The following is a 21618-nucleotide window of genomic DNA, read 5'->3' as shown; positions in this document are numbered from 1 at the left end:
GCGTGGCGAATACATTGTTGAACAGTGTTATTTCCATTGTAGTAAATGCGAGTTAATTTTGTATTCTTGTTATGTCTTGTGCGCGTGGAAGTATTCATCGTAGAACGATGGTCACCCACCCCCAACATCCCCACCTCCCCATCCCTGGAGTGCCCCCCCCCCCTCACCCCCCCGTATACCCCCTTTAAACCCAAACCCCCCCTTCCAACACCTCCCCCACACCCTGGAATTATGGCCTTCAGTCAATTAAAAAGTGTATATTAAATGCAGCATATATACCGCATTAAAAAATATACTTTTGGGTAAGCTATTCGATACATGTTATCTTGGGTCGAAAATAGATGGATAATTTCTTTCCAACTGCAAATGAATTATTCCTGTTCGACACTGCTTACCAAAAGTATGATGCAATGGCCTGCTAGATTTACACCGTGAAACTTCAGAGACTGTATTGACAATGATGTAGAAACACAGATTGCATTTGCAGCCTCAGCTGATACTGAGTGTATTAACCTGTAGGACAGCATTACAAAGCACATGGAACGTCACCCCAGTGTGTTGTAATATGACATCATGCTGACATTGAGAATATCCAAAAGAAACGGTGCACACACAAATAGTCTGTACCGGTGTATTATGTTCCACAATGGATCTGGAATATGCTTATGGTCTGATTTTTTATGACCAATGTTAATTATTGGCAGTTATGTCAAGAGGTTATATAAACACATGTTAAAAGAGAACTTCATTGAAGTGGCTAGCCAGAGCAGGCTGCATGAGAAACAAGGTCTTCATGTTACAAATGTAACTTTGCTGCAAACTTGTTATTTGTTTTTATTTGTAGTTGTTTTCGAGTGGCTGAGTAGCTTACCGGTCAGTGCTCTTGCCTCCTATAAACTATGAGTACAACACACTCTGCACACTGTGTTTGGCATCTGTGGCATCTGTTTATGTGAAAACTAACAATACAATGTTAATTATCTACAGCAGCTAATCATTAAGTAAGAAAGTCTATGGTTCAACTTTTTTGAAAAGGGGAGGTTAGGAAGAGTAGGCTACAGGGAAATAAGATTTTAGTGCTGAGAAGGTGGAAATTAAGAAAATGGTCAGTTATAGTTAGAGTTATAAAGTACTAAGTCTGGAATTCAACAGGGGGTGGTCAAGTCAGCATTGTGTATGAACAGAGGGAGTGAGTTCCAGACAATGGGGGTCTTCTTTTTTTCACGTGGCCTATGAAGGGCAACTAATAGATACTCAGTTGTCAATGATTTATCCATTTCATTTCTTTGTTTGGGAGCTGGAGGAGTGCAGATACACCGCCTTAAAATTTACATTCAGGCTGAGTCAAAGCTACACGGCCCATGGGTTGTAGTTCGTATAGCTGCAGTTGCACACAAGAAAGACTTAGATTTTGCACTTGTGCATTAGGTATCCACATCTTCTGTGGATGGAATAGATCCGGCCAAGTGCTGCCCACTGTTTCCGTTGAAGACCAAAATTGAGCAGTCTGATGGCGGGGATCACCGAGCAAACAGCAGGAATAGCAGTATAGAAAGAGTCACCTTCCATTGAGAAGAGGTTGACAGAAGAATGAAAAAAGGCCTAATTTATTGCTCAAGGATGGTCATAATTGAAATAAAGATTACTCAAGTTTCATGTAAAAATCTAAACTCTGTGAAGGGTTTTTCAGTCACAAAGTGTCTTAAGCCACCGATGAGGAGCTTTATTGGTCAAAATGATATCATACATTCGCACGTGACAATCTTTTTGGATGGTGGAGGGTTAAATATGACAAGATTTTAGGCATAAAACTACCACGACGCCTAATCTGTGATGGCGAGATGTTAACTACCTCGCCTGGTATACAGGTCATGGGTTCGATCCCGACCCTGACGCCTGTATATTTGCAGTTTAAATGTTCTGCCCGTGATCATGTAATTTTTTCTCCGGGTTCTCCGGTGTTTCCCTCCACATTTGTGGCCAGGTCACTTCTGAAAATGAGCTATACAGCTCAGTGAGCCTTACCTGGTAAAATATTTCATTTATTTAAATAGTAATACTTCAACCCAAAAGCAAATAGAGATCTTTGTACTGACCACGAAAAGCCACGTTTTAAGGTCAGGGTTTACCTCGTTGAGGGCGCACATGCGTGCGATAGAGCCGATGTTGTTGGTGATGGTGACGAGAGTGGCCCTGGCCAGGTCCTCCCGGCTCACCGCCTCCCTCCTCTCCTTGCACATCATGTTCCCGAAGCTGTCCGCAAACATCGTGGTGCATCGGCAATCATGTCAAGCATTCACTCGGAGGTCAGAAATCTAAACAGTGGAGCACTTGAAGTGGATTTCTCTGGGGATGGGAGTCAACCATACACACTGTCCTTTAAAAAAAACACATTGGCGTGTATAGAATAATGAAAATTGTTATCGAACAAGTTGATCAAAAGGATACTTTCCATGATCATTTTCCCTAACCACTTTCTCTTTTTAGACAGCAATTTATCACGTTGCTTGTGCAATGCATTTCAAAATACAAAGTTTTTAAATGATCCGCATTACCTAATTTGCTATTATTTTTTAAGTTGAAGTATACTGCACAAGAAAACCTTGTTACTTGGTTTAGAACTGTATGTAATTATAAAAAACATGTTTATACTACTTGTATAAGTAGTGTAAGTTTATACTACTATAAGTTAATACTACTTATGAAGTCAAAACAAAACATTTAAAAAGAGAAAGATATTTTTTATGAGCTGACAAATGTGGCTTAGATGTTCTGTTGACAAGTGTACAAAAAAAGCACCGGACATTCATGAGCCTAAATCCGTGGATGTGTTTTGCCTTCAAAGGGGCTCACCAACATGCCACACCATTAGAACTAACATTTTCAGTGAGAATGGCAATTCACATTTATTAAAAGGTGAATAGATTTGAACATATAATTGATGGCACGTTCAGGAAAAAAGGTTCTCAAAGTATTGTATATTAAGTTGTTGTTTAGATATTTATGAATATACATGTAATTCGCACCTCCAATTAGCATGGTTAGCTACATACGGTGTGAAAGAAGTTCAACATGGCATAAGGAATTTAAAACGTAAACTAGTTCATTTAACCATCAAGTATCGATACGCCTATATTATACTTCCTACAACACTGTGATACACCAAACTCATACCATGATTTACTGAAAAAATAACAATTCCCAGTAAAACCGAAGTTTCTTCATAGCTAATTCGATACTTGTTAGACATATGAGTGTAACTCTGCATCCATGGTAACCTTGGAACAAAACGTAACTTACTTAAACTTCACCCACTTTGTGCATGTCGTACCGAATAGCAGAACACTGGAGTACATTCTTACATGTCTGAGTGAAGGATTTATAGAAAAATCCAAATTAAATGGGGATTAATCAAGTAAAAAAAGTACGTGGGCTGCGAGCTTTGAAAATTACTTTCTGTTGGAATTTCGCTAAGGCGAGAGAAAGAGGCATTCCCAACGCAGTCTACACGTAAACCGATTGTGTCGTACTTTGGCAGTCAAAAGAATGCACTGCAAACATAACTTAGGAATGTAATGGGGTAACAGAATAAAACCATACAACTAATATGATTATTAGTTCTGAGCGATCCCAACAAATTATCATGCGACTCTGAATAGGTTCCTGAGATGGGCGGAATTGCCAGGATTTCGATAAGAAATTGCCAAAGTATGCCATCTAGTGGTGAATCTCATAATCAAGAATTGAATCATTTGAGTGGATACCAAGGAATTGATATTCAAAATAGAAATGCTGTGAAAAATTCCAAGGCAGTCCAAGGGTCTCATTCAAAAGTGATTACTGAATTTCGATCCAAAAGAATGGGATTCTTCGACCGCCTAAGAATGGTGCATAATGTATGTTGGACTTCTCTGCGAAATAAGTTGAACATACATACAAAAAACGATCGGAGTTACCACTGAAATTATTTGGGGTCCTATATATAACTGCTAGGTTGTCAAATAATACCGATTAAATTCAATGGAGATTCCTGAATCTCTATTCAAATGAATGCAATCATTGAGGCGATTCTAAGGATAACCACAAGATAGAGTTATAACTGAGCACAAATGAGTCAAGAGAATGGAGATAGCATGGGATTCCCCCATAGCAGAGATGTTGAGTTTCCTGGATGCATTTCCAACCAAAACATTGTAGGATTCTAAGACGATTCCTGCAGGAATTGCTGAGCGTTAATGATTACAGTACAGTACCCGGTTATTTTTTAAAGTGTTAAATTAATGGTACACAAATACACAACTAATCCATACATTTACATGTTAAATAATATTTCCCTTTGTCATAAAACCAATAAATGTACGATTATAACGGGCAATAATTTATATGCATCATTCATACGTTAGCATTTCAAGTATAAATACAAATGGTGTAACTTAGTGGAAAGAAAATACATAAAAAACACTAATAATGCAAACGTGGGGGGCCTGGCAACCACAGAGTCATGACCATGTTTTGTTGTCTTTTCCGATATTTTATCCCACTTGTGCTATTGGTATCCCATGCTAGAGAACAGTCCACAGAAGGAGATATCACAAAACTGCTTTTAAAATCTCAAGTGCAACTCAGGGGCAACACTTCCTCACCTGCCCGGCTATATTTGTCGCATGACAGAAACACCAATATACATATAAAGTAATAGACCTGGATTTTAGCCTGATTAAGTGCAAAACCATATTTATTTGTACGTATTTTGTACGGTCATTGTGTCCGGGCAGAGACCAACAACTCACGAGGGTAGAGACCCCGGTTTAATTGCTGGCGGCAGAGACCCTGGTTGACTCGTGAGCCGCTGCCCGATCAAACCGTGGATTCTCAGCAGCGCCAGCTTGGCACCCTGACATCGGAGAGCCACCTGGTCACCTCCTTAACAGCAATGGTTTATTGTTTCAAGCATATATTTCAGTATGTTCATATGAAAGATAATACTCGTAAAGCAAGAAAAACAGCTTTCTCTAAGCAGTGGCCAAACTGGTAAAATAAAAATGCTAAACTGCAGGTTTTATAGGCTTACTCAAATATCTCTTAGCAAATTATGGATGCTGAAGTTAGTCATGTAAGATGTTTTATGTACTCCACCATGCTAGTTAGTGTGGGTTGGTGAAGGGTGGGACCCAAAACTGGTTCAGGCATTACCAATGATATTAGCAGTGGCTGGGAATCGAACTAAGGCAGTTCTTAGTGTAGTGTGCTAACCACTGCATATCTGCTCTACTTCTGAAAGCTCATAACAAATGTCATAACCACATTCATGTACTAAATACCTTTATACTCAACTGGGTAGTTGTTTGACTGCATATGAAGTGCTGTCTAAAAGTGGCAACATTCTCCCCCTGGTGGACACATACTTTATTCACAAATTTGGCCACAGCACGGGCACACACTGGAAGTTTGGATTTTTTTTTAAAGATTATTATCATTACATATATCTGTGAAAAGGAACAAAAAGCAGAAGGCTCAATGTTTTCTTCGTGGACAGACAAAAACAGTAATTTGTAATTCACAACACATCATCGAGATAGCAGAGATGAAAAAAGAAATTGCAGATCCTCAATCTCTATTAATGGAGGATGATGCCCATTCGACCACCCAGCTACCTATTTAATGACCTAGGGATAAACCAGAGCCTGTATTTAGCGTGCACCTTGATAATCATTTAATTGACTTGTGAAAGCAAAGTGCCCACCAAGTTATTCAAGTTCTCCATGTGCCAAAAACGTAGCGATCGGACGAATTGCAGCGTTGGCGTGACAGAAAGCCGCATCATGTGACAGCACTGGCATGGCAAATCATAAGCGTTGTGATGCAGTGTCATTTTTCAAGGGTGTCACCATGTTCTGCCTAAGGACCCGGGTCACAGGCACGCAACTTTGCCCCACTACCGTAATGGAAGTGACATTCCGTAGTTGTTTACTGTGCACTACTTACACGAACATTTAAAGCTCACTCCACTTTCAATCAATCACAATAGAGACTAGATCGAATTCAGTAAAAAAAATATTTCAAGAGCCGCAATGCACGTTGTGAATATGACACTGTGGTGGTCCTTAATAAACAACGTCACGAAGCAGCAGCCCTGCTTCGGAGCCGCAGGTAGCCGACCCTTGGACTATATGAAAATCAACTAATCGTGTCCAAAGTGGATACCGGTTACAAATCTGGTTGAGTGTAGCTGAGAAGGGTGTTCTTTAAGCATATACACAGAACATGATGATTAAGAGCTTTGCTTAAGCTGAACAGTACAGGCAGTGAATTAAAATACTATTCCGATTCATGATATACAATGTAATATATCAGGGATGTTCAAAATATTTTTGGGAACATGTAATTAGATATATTTAGTGACTTACACATAGAATTATTTTAAACAAACTGCAGTCACCCTTTGCATTACAGAACTCATTATATTATAAGCTTAGTAAAAATACATGGCTTAAATGTAAGCCGAGAACAACCTGGAGCTTAATGCTCTTAAGACCGTGGAGATGGTTGTGGACTTCAGGAAGAATACAGCCCCACTCACCCCCATCACCCTGTGCGACTCCCCAGTCACCAATGTTGAGTCCTTCCGCTTCCTGGGCACTATTCTTTCCCAGGACCTCAAGTGGGAACTGAACATCAGCTCCCTTATCAAGAGAGCTCAACAGAGAATGTACTTCCTACGGCAGCTGAAGAAATTTAATCTGCCAAAGACAATGATGGTGTGCTTCTATACAGCTATCATTCAGTCCATCCTCACCTCCTCCATCACCGTCTGGTACGCTGCTGCAACTGCCAAGGACAAGAGCAGACTGCAGCGTATCATCCGCACTGCTGAGAAGGTGATTGGCTGTAATCTACCAACCCTTGAGGACCTGCACACTTTGAGGACCCTGAAGCGAGCGAGGAAGATTGCGGACGATTCCTCGCACCCTGGATACTCTCTGTTCCAGCTACTCCCCTCCGGCAGAAGGCTGCGGTCCATCAAGACCAAAACCTCACGTCATAAAAACAGTTTTTTCCCATCTGCTGTTGGCCTCCTCAACAAGGCCAAGGGCTTAAAATGACTTTTACACTTAAAATGACTGTTACACTTACTATAACATTTTATCTACATAATTACACCTTTCCATACTTACGTGTAATCTTATTTGTATTTTTGTATTTTAAGATTGTTTAATACGGCTAATTAACATTTTACATTCGCATTTTATAAGGTCTACTTATTCATAATTTTAAAGATTTTAGCCCTTTGGTATTACTTATACTTTGTAACGTTAGTATAGTTAGAGTGTATAACGTTTATATAAGTTAAGATTCCTACTTGTTCAATGTATGCACCGTCCCGCCATAGTGAATTCCTTGTTTGTGCAAACTTACATGGCGATTAAAACCGTTTCTGATTCTGATAATTAGCTATACTTAATTGTCTAAAATGTGTAGTGTTTATTGTACATCCAATATTCATATCCCCTAGTTATTTAGGTTCACGCTTGGATTCAATAAATTTTTTTTACAATGTGATGAATGAAGTGGCCACTTATGGCTACAGGGATTATGTGTAGTATATAGAAATAACAAGTAATATTTTACATATGTAATTTTAGGCTACATCTTTTTTTTATTTCATCACAATCAAAGCATTGTTATAATCCTAATTATAATATTAAAAAACGCTATATGATATCTAAATTATATTACATGCACAAGACTGATCTTTTCAGTTTCTGTACTGCCACTGATTCTTAGAAAATGTATGAATCTTATAAAAGTAATCCATTTAATAATATGAGCCAAGAATGTCTGTATGTAATGCACGTGACGTCACTACACATCGACCAGCTCCCTCATTATGTTGAGCTTTCTTTATGGAAAGTAAAGCTAATAACTAAATCTACACAGCAACTAATATAAGCCAAAAAAGGCTGTGTGTGCGAGTCCCGCATGTGACGTCACTCCACATGCGCCCCCACCCCCCTCGCTATTATTTATGTGTGCCTGGATTGTTTTACTAAAGCAGAAGGTCGAGTGGCTATGATAATTTTTTACGCAAATTCGCTTTTGATTTTACGTATCTTATAGAAAGTTAAGGAAATAAATATATTCTACGCCGTATCACAGTGCATTTGGTGCCTTAATTTATTTCTTCGGCACGTCCCACAAAAGGTAAGTCTACTTTACTAGTCCAAATATCGTATACCGAGAAATCTTCCACAGTCCTAAATTTCATTTACGGTAATAAGTTAAGAAAATGTTCTTTATGTGATACATTTCCTAATAAAATTATCAATCACACAATAAAACGTTAATTTACATATTAAATATTACAGCTTCCGTCCTAGGATGGAATAACAAGCTAGTATATGGATAAAAACGACAAACATATTGTCCTAACATCTGGTTTTTCTTCACTCTGTTAGAAAGCCACATTTTGTTCTAAATGTTTATAAGAATTCACAATGTTTCGGCAAAGCATTAATGTGTCACTGAAGACAGGCAATAAATCTTCTATACTCACTTGGTAACTGCTGTTAATATTATCCTGGTCAGGCAAGCATTGCAAAATAGTTCTCACACCTTAATGGCTCTGACAAAGTAAAATAAAACTTTATTAGCTTTTTTAATGATAGGTTTTGTCTTGCTGTGACATTGAAAAATCACGTTATACTCCTTGCACATGCTGCCATCTACAGGCGCTGCTACTATAAATGTACAAAGATCAAATTAATGTGCCATTTTAACTGCATTGATGAAAGACAGTAAAATAAAAAAAATGAATTTTGTGAAGATTTGACATTAATGGATATAAACATTGCTAATGCTAAGCAGCATTCAGAATCAGACTATTTTTTTATCCAGGAGAAATCCGATGAGCCATGCAGCTCTTTTTCACAGATTTCCAGTAGGGGCGGGTCAGAAAGTTCCAACTACTGTACTTGGTCTATTTTTTATGGGCATCACATTTGAAAATCCCTCAACTTGAAACACATTTACCAGTCGACTGGTAATAGGCTATACATTATTATTTACTGTTATATATGCCAAATGTGTGAGCACCATATATCAAATATACAATCTGAAAATGGTCTTGGGACCCCATAAGCATTACAGGCGTAACTGTGATCTATTGTCAGAACCATCACTTAAGATAGCGGCATACCCACAAACTTACCTTGGTTGTATGCAGTCACCACAATGGTTACTTATAGATTATGGGAAATGCAAATTGAACCTAGTCGGTTTGTATCATACAGACCTGCAGATGAGCAAGACTGAATTGTCCAATAGAATAAGACCCCAATGTGCTCACACTCTTATAGGTCTTTCACACTGCTAGTCAATATCCCTGACCTGAACCAAGTCATCAAGTGAAACCTGTACACTGGAGTCCAATTAATATATATCGAGAGTGGTTGTTGGTAATTGAACCATGAGATTGCAGAGAAAATACCCGAGACTATGTAGCTTATAAAAAGTCATGGCTAATATCCCCCAATGTCCTGATTTTTTAAAACCGTATTGATATCCCAGACTCTGCACACGAAACCAGGAGTGTACAATTACACTTATCGAGGGCCACAATTGCCTTCTGGTATTTTGGTCCGACTGAGGTCTGAATTACTTAATCAAAACCCTCAACGCAGGTGGTCAAGCATTTGGAGATTTCAAGTTATCAATAAAACCTGCAGGATGGCACCCCTTCATGGCTCCAGTTGTACACCGCTAACACAAGACATTGCTACGACAATTAGACTTACCCAGGGCAGCCAATGAACCCACCTGGAAGCTACAGTAGAGCCGGGAAGGCCAAAGCGACCGTAGTCGCCTCCATAGATGTCTCGCACGAGCTTGTCCACGTTGGTGCTGTCCCCTCTCTCGGCAAGGGACAGTGCCTCCTCAAACGTTTTGCACCCCGTCAGCAGGCAGCTGAGCCCCAGGAACGTGCCGCCTCCCAGGCTGCAAGAGCGAAAAGGGCAGCAACAACAAAAGCAGTCATGTTTAAAGGATCGCTATAGACGATTGGAGAATAATAAGTACAATGGATTTTGCACTCATTTCTGATGACAATGTAGACCTGCAGCAGCCTATAATACCTGTTCTATGCATGAGGGCCACTCATCCAAGTGATATCCTTCTCGTGAATATCCATATTTCCAACTGCCCTATGTGTATTCACTCAATAACTACCACCTATGAAATACCTGGACCTATGACCAAATCACCCAGAATAGAGACACTAAGTCAGGTCGAGTCATCTGCACACTGCTTGGATGAGTGACCACAATGTCCAAAAGCGGTAAACAGCAGTGCAGCAGAATCACTCGCACTGCACTCCCACTACTCCCATTAAGTCACACTGACCAGCGTGGTGAAGCATGGCTAAATATCCATCACGACTCATGACGCAAGGGGAGGCCCCTCATCCAGCAGCGGATTGGAAAAACCAACCATACCACGTACCAAGACCTTGGATATGATAGCACAGGACAAGGGGATGCACCTCGTGCCGGTGACGCGCTTGTAATTGTTGGGCGAATGCACGGCCAGGATGCTGACGCCCGAGCCGATGTTCACGAGCAGCAGGGGGTACAGGTCCCCCAGCACAAAGGGGGTCTTTTGGCAGCGCTCGCGCTCCGTGGGGTTTGAGAAGTAGTAGCACTCGGCTACGCCATTGAAGCCCACCGAGTCGATGTAGTGCACGCCCTGGATGAGGCAGTCGAGCTCGTCCAGCTTGCGCAGCTGCAGCTCGGCCATCTAGTGGAAGCGAGAGCCCAGTGCTTACTGCTGCTGCTGCCAGTGCTGTTTGGAACCATAAACTATTTTTATTTGACCAGGTAAGACCCACTCAGCTATATAGATATTTTTCACAAGAAATCTGGCCACAAATGACATCTCAACTAAGGCGCTTATGTGGACATTTGTTGCAGCCAAATACTAAATGTATGTTGATTCTAAAGTGAGGGAAAAACCGGAGGACCCAAAGAAAAATCCATATGACCAATGGGGAGAGAGACGTGCAAACTCCAAATATACAGGCGTCCGGGTCGGGATCAAACCCACAACTTCTTGCATACCAAACGAGGAATAATAACATCACGCCAGCGTGGCATTGCAAGAGCCCCACTATTCTTGCATCAAATTTTTGTTTTTTACCACATTCTCTGGAGATGAGCCCAAAGGCTCAAAAAAACGCCAGCAGCAACACACATGACATATTAAACTATAATAGATGGCAGTTACGACATTCTTTGCATTTAGTAAGGTTATAAGGATTTGGGAACAAAATTATGGGAGGGAATTCCAAAGTCGAGCAGTGAGAGGAATTAAGTAGTAAGGGAAAGTGCAGTTTGGTGGCGGCACACAACATGAATGGGATGAATTGGTCAGTTTGGCAGGCCGAGTCCTCAACATGGGAGTAGGAACCAATAGGGAAGGTTACGGAAATGCTCGACAGTTTATGGACATTAATTGCACTATTTATTTCTGTATGGTATTTGCACTCCTATTCCTAATCATTCTACTTTAGGGATTACACATATAGGAATATTTTTTTTGAAGTTTTAGCAACATTCTCCATATTTTGTTATATTATGTCCTGCTTTTGTTGCATGATGTTCAACATAAAGTTATGATTTTTTTTAAAGGTGTTTTTCACGCAATTTATTGGTTGCTGCAAAACTTCTTTAGGTTTGACCAATTTTGCAACATCCCCCTGTTGTTGAGTGCTCACTGGTATGCAAGACATTTTAAATATGTACAAAACATCCTAAGTAATATATACACATGCACACTACTGAGCTAAAATATTTTTTCTTACATTAAACATTTATGAAAAAAGTGTGTTTTTATTGAACTTCACATCTACTTGTTTACAATTGAGTTTTCCCAAACGGTGTCTGTACAATTAATATTTAAGAGGTCAATCGCTGAATATCCATAATTAAGAGTCGTGATTCACTTTAAGAATCACATTTATTTCAGTATTGTAGTGAATATAGCAGCCTCCAGTGGCTGGAAGGGATCAGATACTCTGATTTCATTCAACATACACAATTGATAAATGTTGATTTTACAAAAGTGATGTATGGATCACGAGCTGGAAGAATTCATGTCAATTATAAATCGATGCATCGTGACATCCCTATTTGTCTGGGTAAGACTTGTAAAATGTATCTGTAAAAAACACACTCTCCCACACAGCCAGTCCCCTGCATTGCTCATACCGTGCGGAAGTCAAGCTCAAACTTGTAGGCGCCCCCTCCCGTGGCGCAGAGTGCGGTGTGCAGGCTGGAGAAGTGCTTGTCCCGACCCATGGCCAGGAAGGCCGGCATGTCAACCGTTGGGAAACGGATGAAGTGCAGGCTACCCGTCCGGCCGCACATGGTAAGGCCATGCAACTCCAGATGCACGTCGCGTACGCCCGTCTGGCCGTAGGCAACGTGCGATGTCAGGTAGTGCCGGATACTCTTCAGGCTCTCCACCTCCTCCTCTTCCTCCTCGGCCGTGATGTCCTTCGGCTCAAAGTACACCAGCTTGACAAGCGTGCCACCAATGTCCAGGCCAAACCAGGGGAACGCTGCCGACAACAGGGTGGTCACTTCACCATGTGCGACTTAACAAGCGAGCGATGCCATAGTTGCCCAAAGACTACGTGAAATTTGGCAATACCACTGATAATATGTTCTATTTTACACAAAGCGAGAGTTTTTATTTGAGTTGCAACAAATGCTCGTGGCAAGTATTAGGTGAAATAGACTGGAAGCAATCCTGTGAAGGGTAAGCTCTCCAGAGTTTTCAGCAGTCCACTGCCTACCAACAATCCAGCGTCCCTGTCAAAATCAGTTGCCACCCAGCTGCTGTGTGCATTAGTAATATAGCCTTTTAATATATATGCTCATGACTCATTTAACCCATTAAAACGTCTTTATTTTATTTACTGCAATGTCATATATGCTACATTACAAATTTAAAACGTGAAAGCACCTGACATAAATCCTTCCAGTGATGTTTTACATTAAAATGCCTTTTGTCCAACAAGCTGATTGACATCTTGACCAGTAAATAATACGTTTTACGCCAAGCGTAACTTCAGGCGATGTATAGATGGCCATCCTCCACCATCGAGATCACTTGAGATACCAATAAAGTGCTACTCTTGTGAGAAAAAGTCGTCGAACCATGACACGAGAACAGACACAAGGTAGTTATTAGCATATCTACTCTGCAAGTGATTAGGATGTTGCCCAACAACTCACTGGAGAAGGAAACCCCCCTCGATTTATACACGTGCTCGACTCAATGCGAAATTATCTCAAAAAAGCATAAAACTAATTATAGAATGGGCATGTTTACCAACAATAATTTGAAAAACAAGTTTGTTAGTTGGGTACAGATTAAATGAACATAAATATGTAAATGCTTACGAATGTAAAACATGGGCTAAATATATTGTTTCAATGTAGCATTACATTGTTTCTATGTCGTTTCATCAACTATTCTTTTTTCGTATGGCATTTTGGGGGATTGCAACAGATAACAAAATGATGACGATATTTGATATCCATTCCACTGCTTCAGGATTCACATGGCAGCCTGTGAGCTGTACAAGGGATCATATGCCTCGCATTACCTGTGCCGAGTGGCTTATTTGGTTATAGGAGTTACAGTGAGGGAAAGAAGTATTTGATCCCCTGCTGATTTTGTACGTTTGCCCACTGACAAAGAAACGATCAGTCTATAATACAGGTAACGAGCTGAGATTAGGAGCACACTCTTAAAGGGAGTGCTCCTAATCTCAGCTTGTTACATGTATAAAAGACACCTGTTCACAGAAGAAATCAATCAATCAGATTCCTAACTCTCCACCATGGCCAAGACCAAAGAGCTCTCCAAGGATGTCAGGGACAAGATTGTAGACCTACACAAGGCTGGAATGGGCTACAAGACCATCGCCAAGCAGCTTGGTGAGAAGGTGACAACAGTTGGTGCGATTATTCGCAAATGGAAGAAACACAAAAGAACTGTCAATCTCCCACGGCCTGGGGCTCCATGCAAGATCTCACCTCGTGGAGTTGCAATGATCATGAGAATGGTGAGGAATCAGCCCAGAACTACACGGGAGGATCTTGTCAATGATCTCAAGGCAGCTGGGACCATAGTCACCAAGAAAACAGTTGGTAACACACTATGCCGTGAAGGAATTAAATCCTGCAGTGCCCGCAAGGTCCCCCTGCTCAAGAAAGCACATATACATGCCCGTCTGCAGTTTGCCAATGAACATCTGAATGATTCAGAGGACAACTGGGTGAAAGTGTTGTGGTCAGATGAGACCAAAATGGAGCTCTTTGGCATCAACTCAACTTGCCGTGTTTGGAGGAGGAATGCTACCTATGACCCCAAGAACACCATCCCCACCGTCAAACATGGAGGTGGAAACATTATGCTTTGGGGGTGTTTTTCTGCTAAGGGGACAGGACAACTTCACCACATCAAAGGGACGATGGACGGGGCCATGTACCGTCAAATCTTGGGTGAGAACCTCCTTCCCTCAGCCAGGGCATTGAAAATGGGTCGTGGATGGGTATTCCAGCATGACAATGACCCAAAACACACGGCCAAGGCAACAAAGGAGTGGCTCAAGAAGAAGCACATTAAGGTCCTGGAGTGGCCTAGCCAGTCTCCAGACCTTAATCCCATAGAAAATCTGTGGAGGGAGCCGAAGGTTCGAGTTGCCAAACGTCAGCCTCGAAACCTTAATGACTTGGAGAAGATCTGCAAAGAGGAGTGGGACAAAATCCCTCCTGAGATGTGTGCAAACCTGGTGGCCAACTACAAGAAACGTCTGACCTCTGTGATTGCCAAAAAGGGTTTTGCCACCAAGTACTAAGTCATGTTTTGCAGAGGGGTCAAATACTTATTTCCCTCATTAAAATGCAAATCAATTTACAACATTTTTGACATGCGTTTTTCTGGATTTTGTTGTTGTTATTCTGTCTCTCACTGTTCAAATAAACCTACCATTAAAATTATAGACTGATCATTTCTTTGTCAGTGGGCAAACGTACAAAATCAGCAGGGGATCAAATACTTTTTCCCTCACTGTACCTGATTTTCAGCCTGGCCACCCTTAGAAACAGTAATGAAGTTTAGGGGTCAAGATGGAAAATCCACGCAGCCTAAGGGAAAATATCCAAACTCCAAATATACAGGCGTCAAGGTCGAGATCGAACATACCACCTCCTGTATACCAGCGGAGGTATTTAACATCTCGCCATTCCAGGAAGAGGCAAAACATGGCTTGGGTCTGGTATCTAGTCGCTGTGGGAATGCAGCGTAACATTGTTAAATCATTGCCATTAAAATTGCGTGTCAGCTAGACTCTATCTTCACCTACATGGCAAGCAATAGTTAAACTGGCATCACCAGTCACTCAGCAAAACGCAGTTTGAACCAATATGCAGGTAAACTTCAACAGTATTTAAAAGTTGTACATATTCTGGGACCGTTAGCATGTATAATTGGGAAGCAGCCATTGCAGAGGCCTCTCTTTTCAAGCATAGGACGCTTTGTACTCTGTGCTGTTGTGCCCATCAAATGGCCATGAGAGTCAGTATTAGGTTTCTGACCAGATAACCTTGAATTTAAGTACAGGCACTACTTATAGGCAAGCTATGCTGCCATGCAATACATCATCCAACATAACAGTCTTCTGGACCAAAGGTTAACTCGCATTGTTTGAACTGGAAGTTTAGCCTTTGTTGCACACATGCATCTATTTATAAATTGATCTAATTTAGACAAATAACCATTATGATAGCTTGATGCAATGTCTTTATCAACCAATACAATACATAAAGGTGGAGTGCCAGAGCAGTGTATTCATACACTGCACAATTATCCTAAAGACTTGAGTTAAATTTTGATTTAAAGTTTTCGTGACTGCAGGGATTCATATTCTTGGTTCTTTCGGTAAAGTCACGTAGAAGGGAAATCATAAAATAATAAAAATATAAAACAATTCAATTCTCACAACGTTTCGACTGCAACACAAGCAATCATCATCAGGTGTGAAATCCACAGCAAATCGAAACGTCGTGAGAATTTTACTGTTTAATATTTTTATTATTTTATTATTTCCCTTCTACGTGACTTTACCGAAAGAACCAAGAATATGGTTCTGAGTTTCCACCCTTTCACCAACCTGCAATGACCAATGTGGTGAAATATGGTCAAAACCCCCCCATGATGTGAGTTCTTCATCCAGCAGTGAATCGACAAAGGGATGAAAAGAACGATAAAATACTTTTTGTAATATATGTACAATTTTGTTTAGAATTAAGTTACAGTATTATATATGATGGGGAAAAGTGCTTGTTTGGTTTGAGTGTGTAAGTTATTAAAGTATTTATCCAACTAAAGGGTGACATGATATGGCAACATTTATCGGTCAAGGTTACGCGAGTTTTCAAGGACACCACCGCTGCTGTGAGTCAAAACTTTAGTTTTTTCATAATCATCAACTCTACACAAAGGCTTCAAGAGTCTCTGTGGATACATTAATTCTATCAGCGTAAAACAAAATTTAACAGGGTATTGTTGTTATGACATTACACTTACATGGAGGTTTATACCTGCATGCTGGAAAAAGGCCCACTTGTAGTAATCATAGTTTAAAGGTCACACTTACAGACATAGCTTGCTTGGGTTTGCAGCAGTAAAATTATGGCATTGAGAATTAATTTCATTCTAGACATGACAGGGCAGTTAAATACAGTCCTGTGTACCACAAACTCCTTATTACAGTCTGTATACAACAAGATATTCTCAGGCAGTGCTCATTTTAGCTTTCGTAAGCAATTTTATACAAGCGTTAACACTCAAAAAACATGCTCCATCACACGTAAATTATTTATGTAAATGATGCAAGCATTAGGTTGATGTGCAATGCACCATTAACTACATCTTTGTGGTAGTGGTTTCTGTTTTTTTTTGGTTGACCTGGGTGCAATACATATGAAACGTTTATAGTATTATATATTTTATAGGCATCACAAGTAAACATAAATAAACCTTTTAAGTGAAAGATCTTGGACTGTAAAAATGGTCAATGTAACTTGTATTGAAATATTTATGCGCAAAAATGTGAAATCTGTAAAGAAAATGTATCTTAATTCAGACATCGGCAATACCAATAAGCTTTGATCACTCACTGCCAAAACGCTAGCATCACTGATGCTCTTTATGCACAAACTCAAGACTACCGTATTCAAATGAGCACAAATGGCTTTGAAATTTTGATCAAACTACTTTGTAAATGGTAGTGGTCTTGACAAATACACATGTACTGCACAACATCATGATTTTGTGTACGAAGTAACATCAAAAGACTTAGAACTGCTCAAGTGACATGTTTCAGTTTTCAGCTGGTATGTAAGTGTAACGACAGGATGCCACCTGTCGGCCAGGAGGGGTAATCACGGGTATGGCCGCGTTATATAATAACAAACTCGAAGGGGGCGTGCCTGGGTTAAAGGTCAAGGGCGGTGTCAGTCAGGAAGCTCCGGGAACCTGCTCAAAGGCTCTAGAACGGGGCGTGGCCGGAGGTGTGGCCTGGCCACGCCGGGAAGTGTATAGGGGGGACATAACCGAAGGTTCGGGGCTGTCACGGTGTCCCGGCTCCTGGCTGCGTCGCTGCTCGCCGTCATCTCGCTTCGTCGTCCGGCCGCATGGCCGATCCTCTGCACGGCTCCCATCGTCGTCATCGCTACATTAGTCAACCTGCTATGTAGTTAGATGCCGACGATGGGGCTGTGTAAAAAGGTCGGCTGTGTGGAGCTATTTTTATATATATCGCCCAGTGTTTGTGTCCAAGTGTGAGAAATAAATAGGAAGCCCTCTACACGTTGTGTCTCGGAAGTCGCTCATTACATAAGTATTAAGGTTTTCTGCAAAAAACAATAGATTCATTGTTTAATTTTGAAACCATTTTAATAATCCAATATCCACCACAAGAAGGCTTCTGCGTACATCAATACATTTGGCCAATTTACTTTTCAAAACTTGTTGAAATCGGTAAAAACAATTATAATTGCATACATAAGTACTCAAAAGCTATAGCAATGATATTGCTAATAAAATACAATATCATAGAGTCAGGTACTAGAACAGTGTTTGTTGTGGGACTTGTTTGACCAATATTCACCATGCAGGCCACTTTGGGCTGGTAGAGAAGGCACTCAGCACCAGTTCAGATATTCTACTCACCCCTTCCTATCGTTAGTCTTAGCTAACAGGTAGCAGAGTTCATATCGCAGTGTCCTACCGACTGCGCCACCTCTCCATCCCTCATTATATAGCAGAGTTTAGAATAATGTGGGTTTTTACAAATAACAATGTTTTCATGTATTTTCTTTGAAAATTATTACTCTGGCCTATATGCTTTCTGAGAGACACTCTCGTGAATATCTGGAATGGAGTACAGCAGACTACATACACACATGTACCTCCAATTAGCATGGGTGTCTAGGTACGGTTCGAAAGAAGTTCAACACACATACATGTACAAAGGGTGATCTGATGGTTATTTAAAGAACAGAACATAATGGCAATTCCATAAATGCTGCCTTAAAAATATTATTAAAAGGAAAGTCAATTTGATATGAGGTCAATGTCTGCCATCACGGCAAAAACTCGAGAGCAGAAAAACGGGTTGTTATTGTTGATGTCAGCACAAAGGTAATCATCCAGACAGTACACTCAGCATAAACAATGATAGATATAAATTAATCCTTATACACGGGGGGAAATGTATTGCATTGCCAAGTTTGATCAACTGTGAATGAAGCCGAGGATTGTTCAATACACTTGAATGTGCACACCACCACCCCGTGCAAGGTCCTTCAAAATCAGAGAAATGCTGTGCTTTAGTAGTATCACTATTAAAACATACGATGGCGAAAAAGGCAACGAAAGCAATGACAGTTGCATTAAAAACCAAGGTGGAAGGGGTGGTTAAGGTTAACCCATGAAACATACTCCATGAAAAATACTAAATAATCAACTCATGGACATTTTGATTACTTTAAGTGCATAACAGTCTGCACGCTTGAATTGAATCCACGTGCAAATGTCTATAGCTATCGAACTGTGAAACTGGCTCAATTATGAATAATATTAAATGCTTACTTGGGATATCTGTGGTAAATAATAAACATTGGAAAGTTGAGACACAAATGATGCTGGAAAATATTGACTAAGAGGGCCAAGAGGCCAATGAACTAAATGTAATTGTATACTTTTGAGGATAAAGAGCCTGGTGTGTGTTTATAATGTATGGCTCAATATTGAGTCACTTCATCAATAGGCTACAAAGTCCGTCCATCGGCAAATTACAACATTGATGAAGAAAGAACACTAAACGACGATGTATTACCAATTGATAATCCATCACGTAATCCATAAACAAGCATTTGGAGCTGCACTGTATTATATGGAAAAGCTTTACAGAGTGCATATGCAGTATACGCAGACAAAATATCTAAACCCTTAAGCAGTATGAGAATACGTTTTCCCCTTTTTTATGGAAACAAGACAGGTGTTAAGATATTCTTGGTTCTTTCGGTAAAGTCACGTAAAAGGGAAATAATAAAATAATAAAAATAAAACATAATAAAATGCATTATTATGTGACTTTACCGAAAGAACCAAGAAGATGAATCCCTGCAGTCAAGAAAGCTTTAAACAGGTGTTAAGATGTTAAAACACCAAACTGAAACCTTTTACAAGGAATCATGTCTGCATTAACCACAATACTTGTGGTCAGAATGCAAACACAATCTTGACTTAAAGCTTTCGTGACTGCAGGATTTCATATTATTGGGTCTTTCGGTAAAGTCACGTAGATAGGTTCAAATAAAAGAACAAAAAAATAACTAAAAAACTACGACGTTTCGATCGCAACACATCGCAACGTCTTCAGGAAGACGACCGCTTGTTAAGGGGTAAGAGTCACTATTTGCAAAATCAATGTCTAAGCCCAGGTTCTTCCTGAAGACGACCGCTTGTGTTGCGATCGAAACGTCTTAGTTTTTTGTTATTTTCTTTGAACCTATCTACGTGACTTTACCGAAAGACCCAATAATATGAATCTGGGCTTATACATTGATTTTGCAAACATTGACTCTTACCGCTTAACGTACTTACCAATGCATTGTTTATATTCGGCAGCGGGGCCCTGCGGTTAGTCCTCAATCGAAAGGTCACGTTTTCAAATATCTGCCAAGGGTCACCTTGGCGCATCACCTTTCATGGGTTGATATTCGTACTTGATGGGACGTCAAGACACACCCCCACACACTCGGAGCGATATGGGAATACTTTCCATAACCTAATGAAGATTAGTGCCAACTCCTTTGCTCATTTTGAGCATGGAGACACTGTGATTTATACGTTGTTTTCAGTTATACAGTATGTCAGCATTTGTGATGAAGATACTAAAGCAAAAACACACCCACTCCCTTCCCCACCAGCCCAACAAATCCTTCCACTATCCACAAAACGCAATTGACCACCCAACACCGTTGCCTCCACTCAAATCATCCCCTCCAGTGCCACTAAATTGCCAATTAATACTCCATTGCCACCCCAAGTCACCCGATGCCCACCCCATCACGACTGCATTTCTCTTCAGCACCCCATTCACCACCTCACCACCACTCTCGCTCCACCGTGAGCACCTCACCACCACTCTCGCTCCACCATGAGCACCTCACCACCACTCTCGCTCCACCGTGAGCACCTCACCACCACTCTCGCTCCACCGTGAGCACCTCACCACCACTCTCGCTCCACCACCTCACTTTCGCTCCACCACTTACGCGGCCTCCCACGGCGCAGCGAGTCGAGGCGCTTGCGCGTGGCGGCGCAGCAGCGCGGGATCTTGCTGGGCGAGCAGGGCGAGGCGAGGGGGGAGCGCGGCGAGGCGAGAGGGGATCCCGGAGCCTCCCGCGCCGCGCCCGCATCGTCGGTGCTGCTCCCGGCGGTCGCCGCCGCCGTCGCCGCCGCCGCCGCGTCCTCCAAGCTGACGCTCGGCAGGCGGTGACTGCGGCAGCGGTGCAGCCCATTTGGCAGGTCCGTTCGCCCGCTCTGCTCCCCCATGTCGTGCTCCGACGGCTGCTGCATGTTGAATTCTATTCCGTTTGTGGAGGATTTTGCGTTAATTTGCAGGCGGCCCTCCTGAGGCGGAGCGCGCGTCGCCTCCGATGGGGACGTGCGGACAGTGCGCGCACTGTACGCGGAATGAATGCGCGCGGGTGACGTCATCACCAAACAAGATCTTAAAATATAATTAGTTTTAAACGCATTTTTATTAAGTATTATGTGTGCCCTTACGGTATAGTTTTTGTAAGTGTTTTGATTTATTAGTTCAAAGATTTATATTTTAAGTGAAAATGAAAAAAAAGTTATGTTGCGGAAATTAGGCCGTGCTGTGATTGGTTTCGTAGTTCGGCCAATCAGCGGCGCGGACTGCGGTCTCCGTGGTGATGGACCGCGTGCACTGAGGAAAGGGATGGGGGCGGTCCT

The 21618-nt window shown here is 41.3% G+C and overlaps 1 protein-coding gene across 2 annotated transcripts in view; it reads right to left on the bottom strand.

Moving 5' to 3' along the window:
• LOC133361557 (pantothenate kinase 3-like) overlaps positions 1-21308 on the bottom strand; it is a 34813-nt gene extending 13505 nt beyond the window's left edge. For both annotated transcript variants that reach the window (XM_061580484.1, XM_061580491.1), the window contains exons 1-5: positions 20913-21308; positions 12261-12613; positions 10538-10791; positions 9817-9993; positions 2130-2253 (exon numbers count right to left, since the gene is read on the bottom strand). In XM_061580484.1, the coding sequence (XP_061436468.1) occupies positions 2130-2253; positions 9817-9993; positions 10538-10791; positions 12261-12613; positions 20913-21216 (1212 nt within the window). In that variant the 5' untranslated portion in view covers positions 21217-21308. The remainder of the gene's footprint in view (positions 1-2129; positions 2254-9816; positions 9994-10537; positions 10792-12260; positions 12614-20912) is intronic.
• Between the last annotated feature and the right edge of the window lie 310 nt (positions 21309-21618).

Source organism: Lethenteron reissneri, chromosome 8 (assembly GCF_015708825.2).
Source record: "Lethenteron reissneri isolate LAM-NWPU_2019-01 chromosome 8, ASM1570882v1, whole genome shotgun sequence".
Lineage (NCBI taxonomy): Eukaryota > Metazoa > Chordata > Hyperoartia > Petromyzontiformes > Petromyzontidae > Lethenteron > Lethenteron reissneri.
This window is presented reverse-complemented; position numbering and strand designations above follow the sequence as displayed.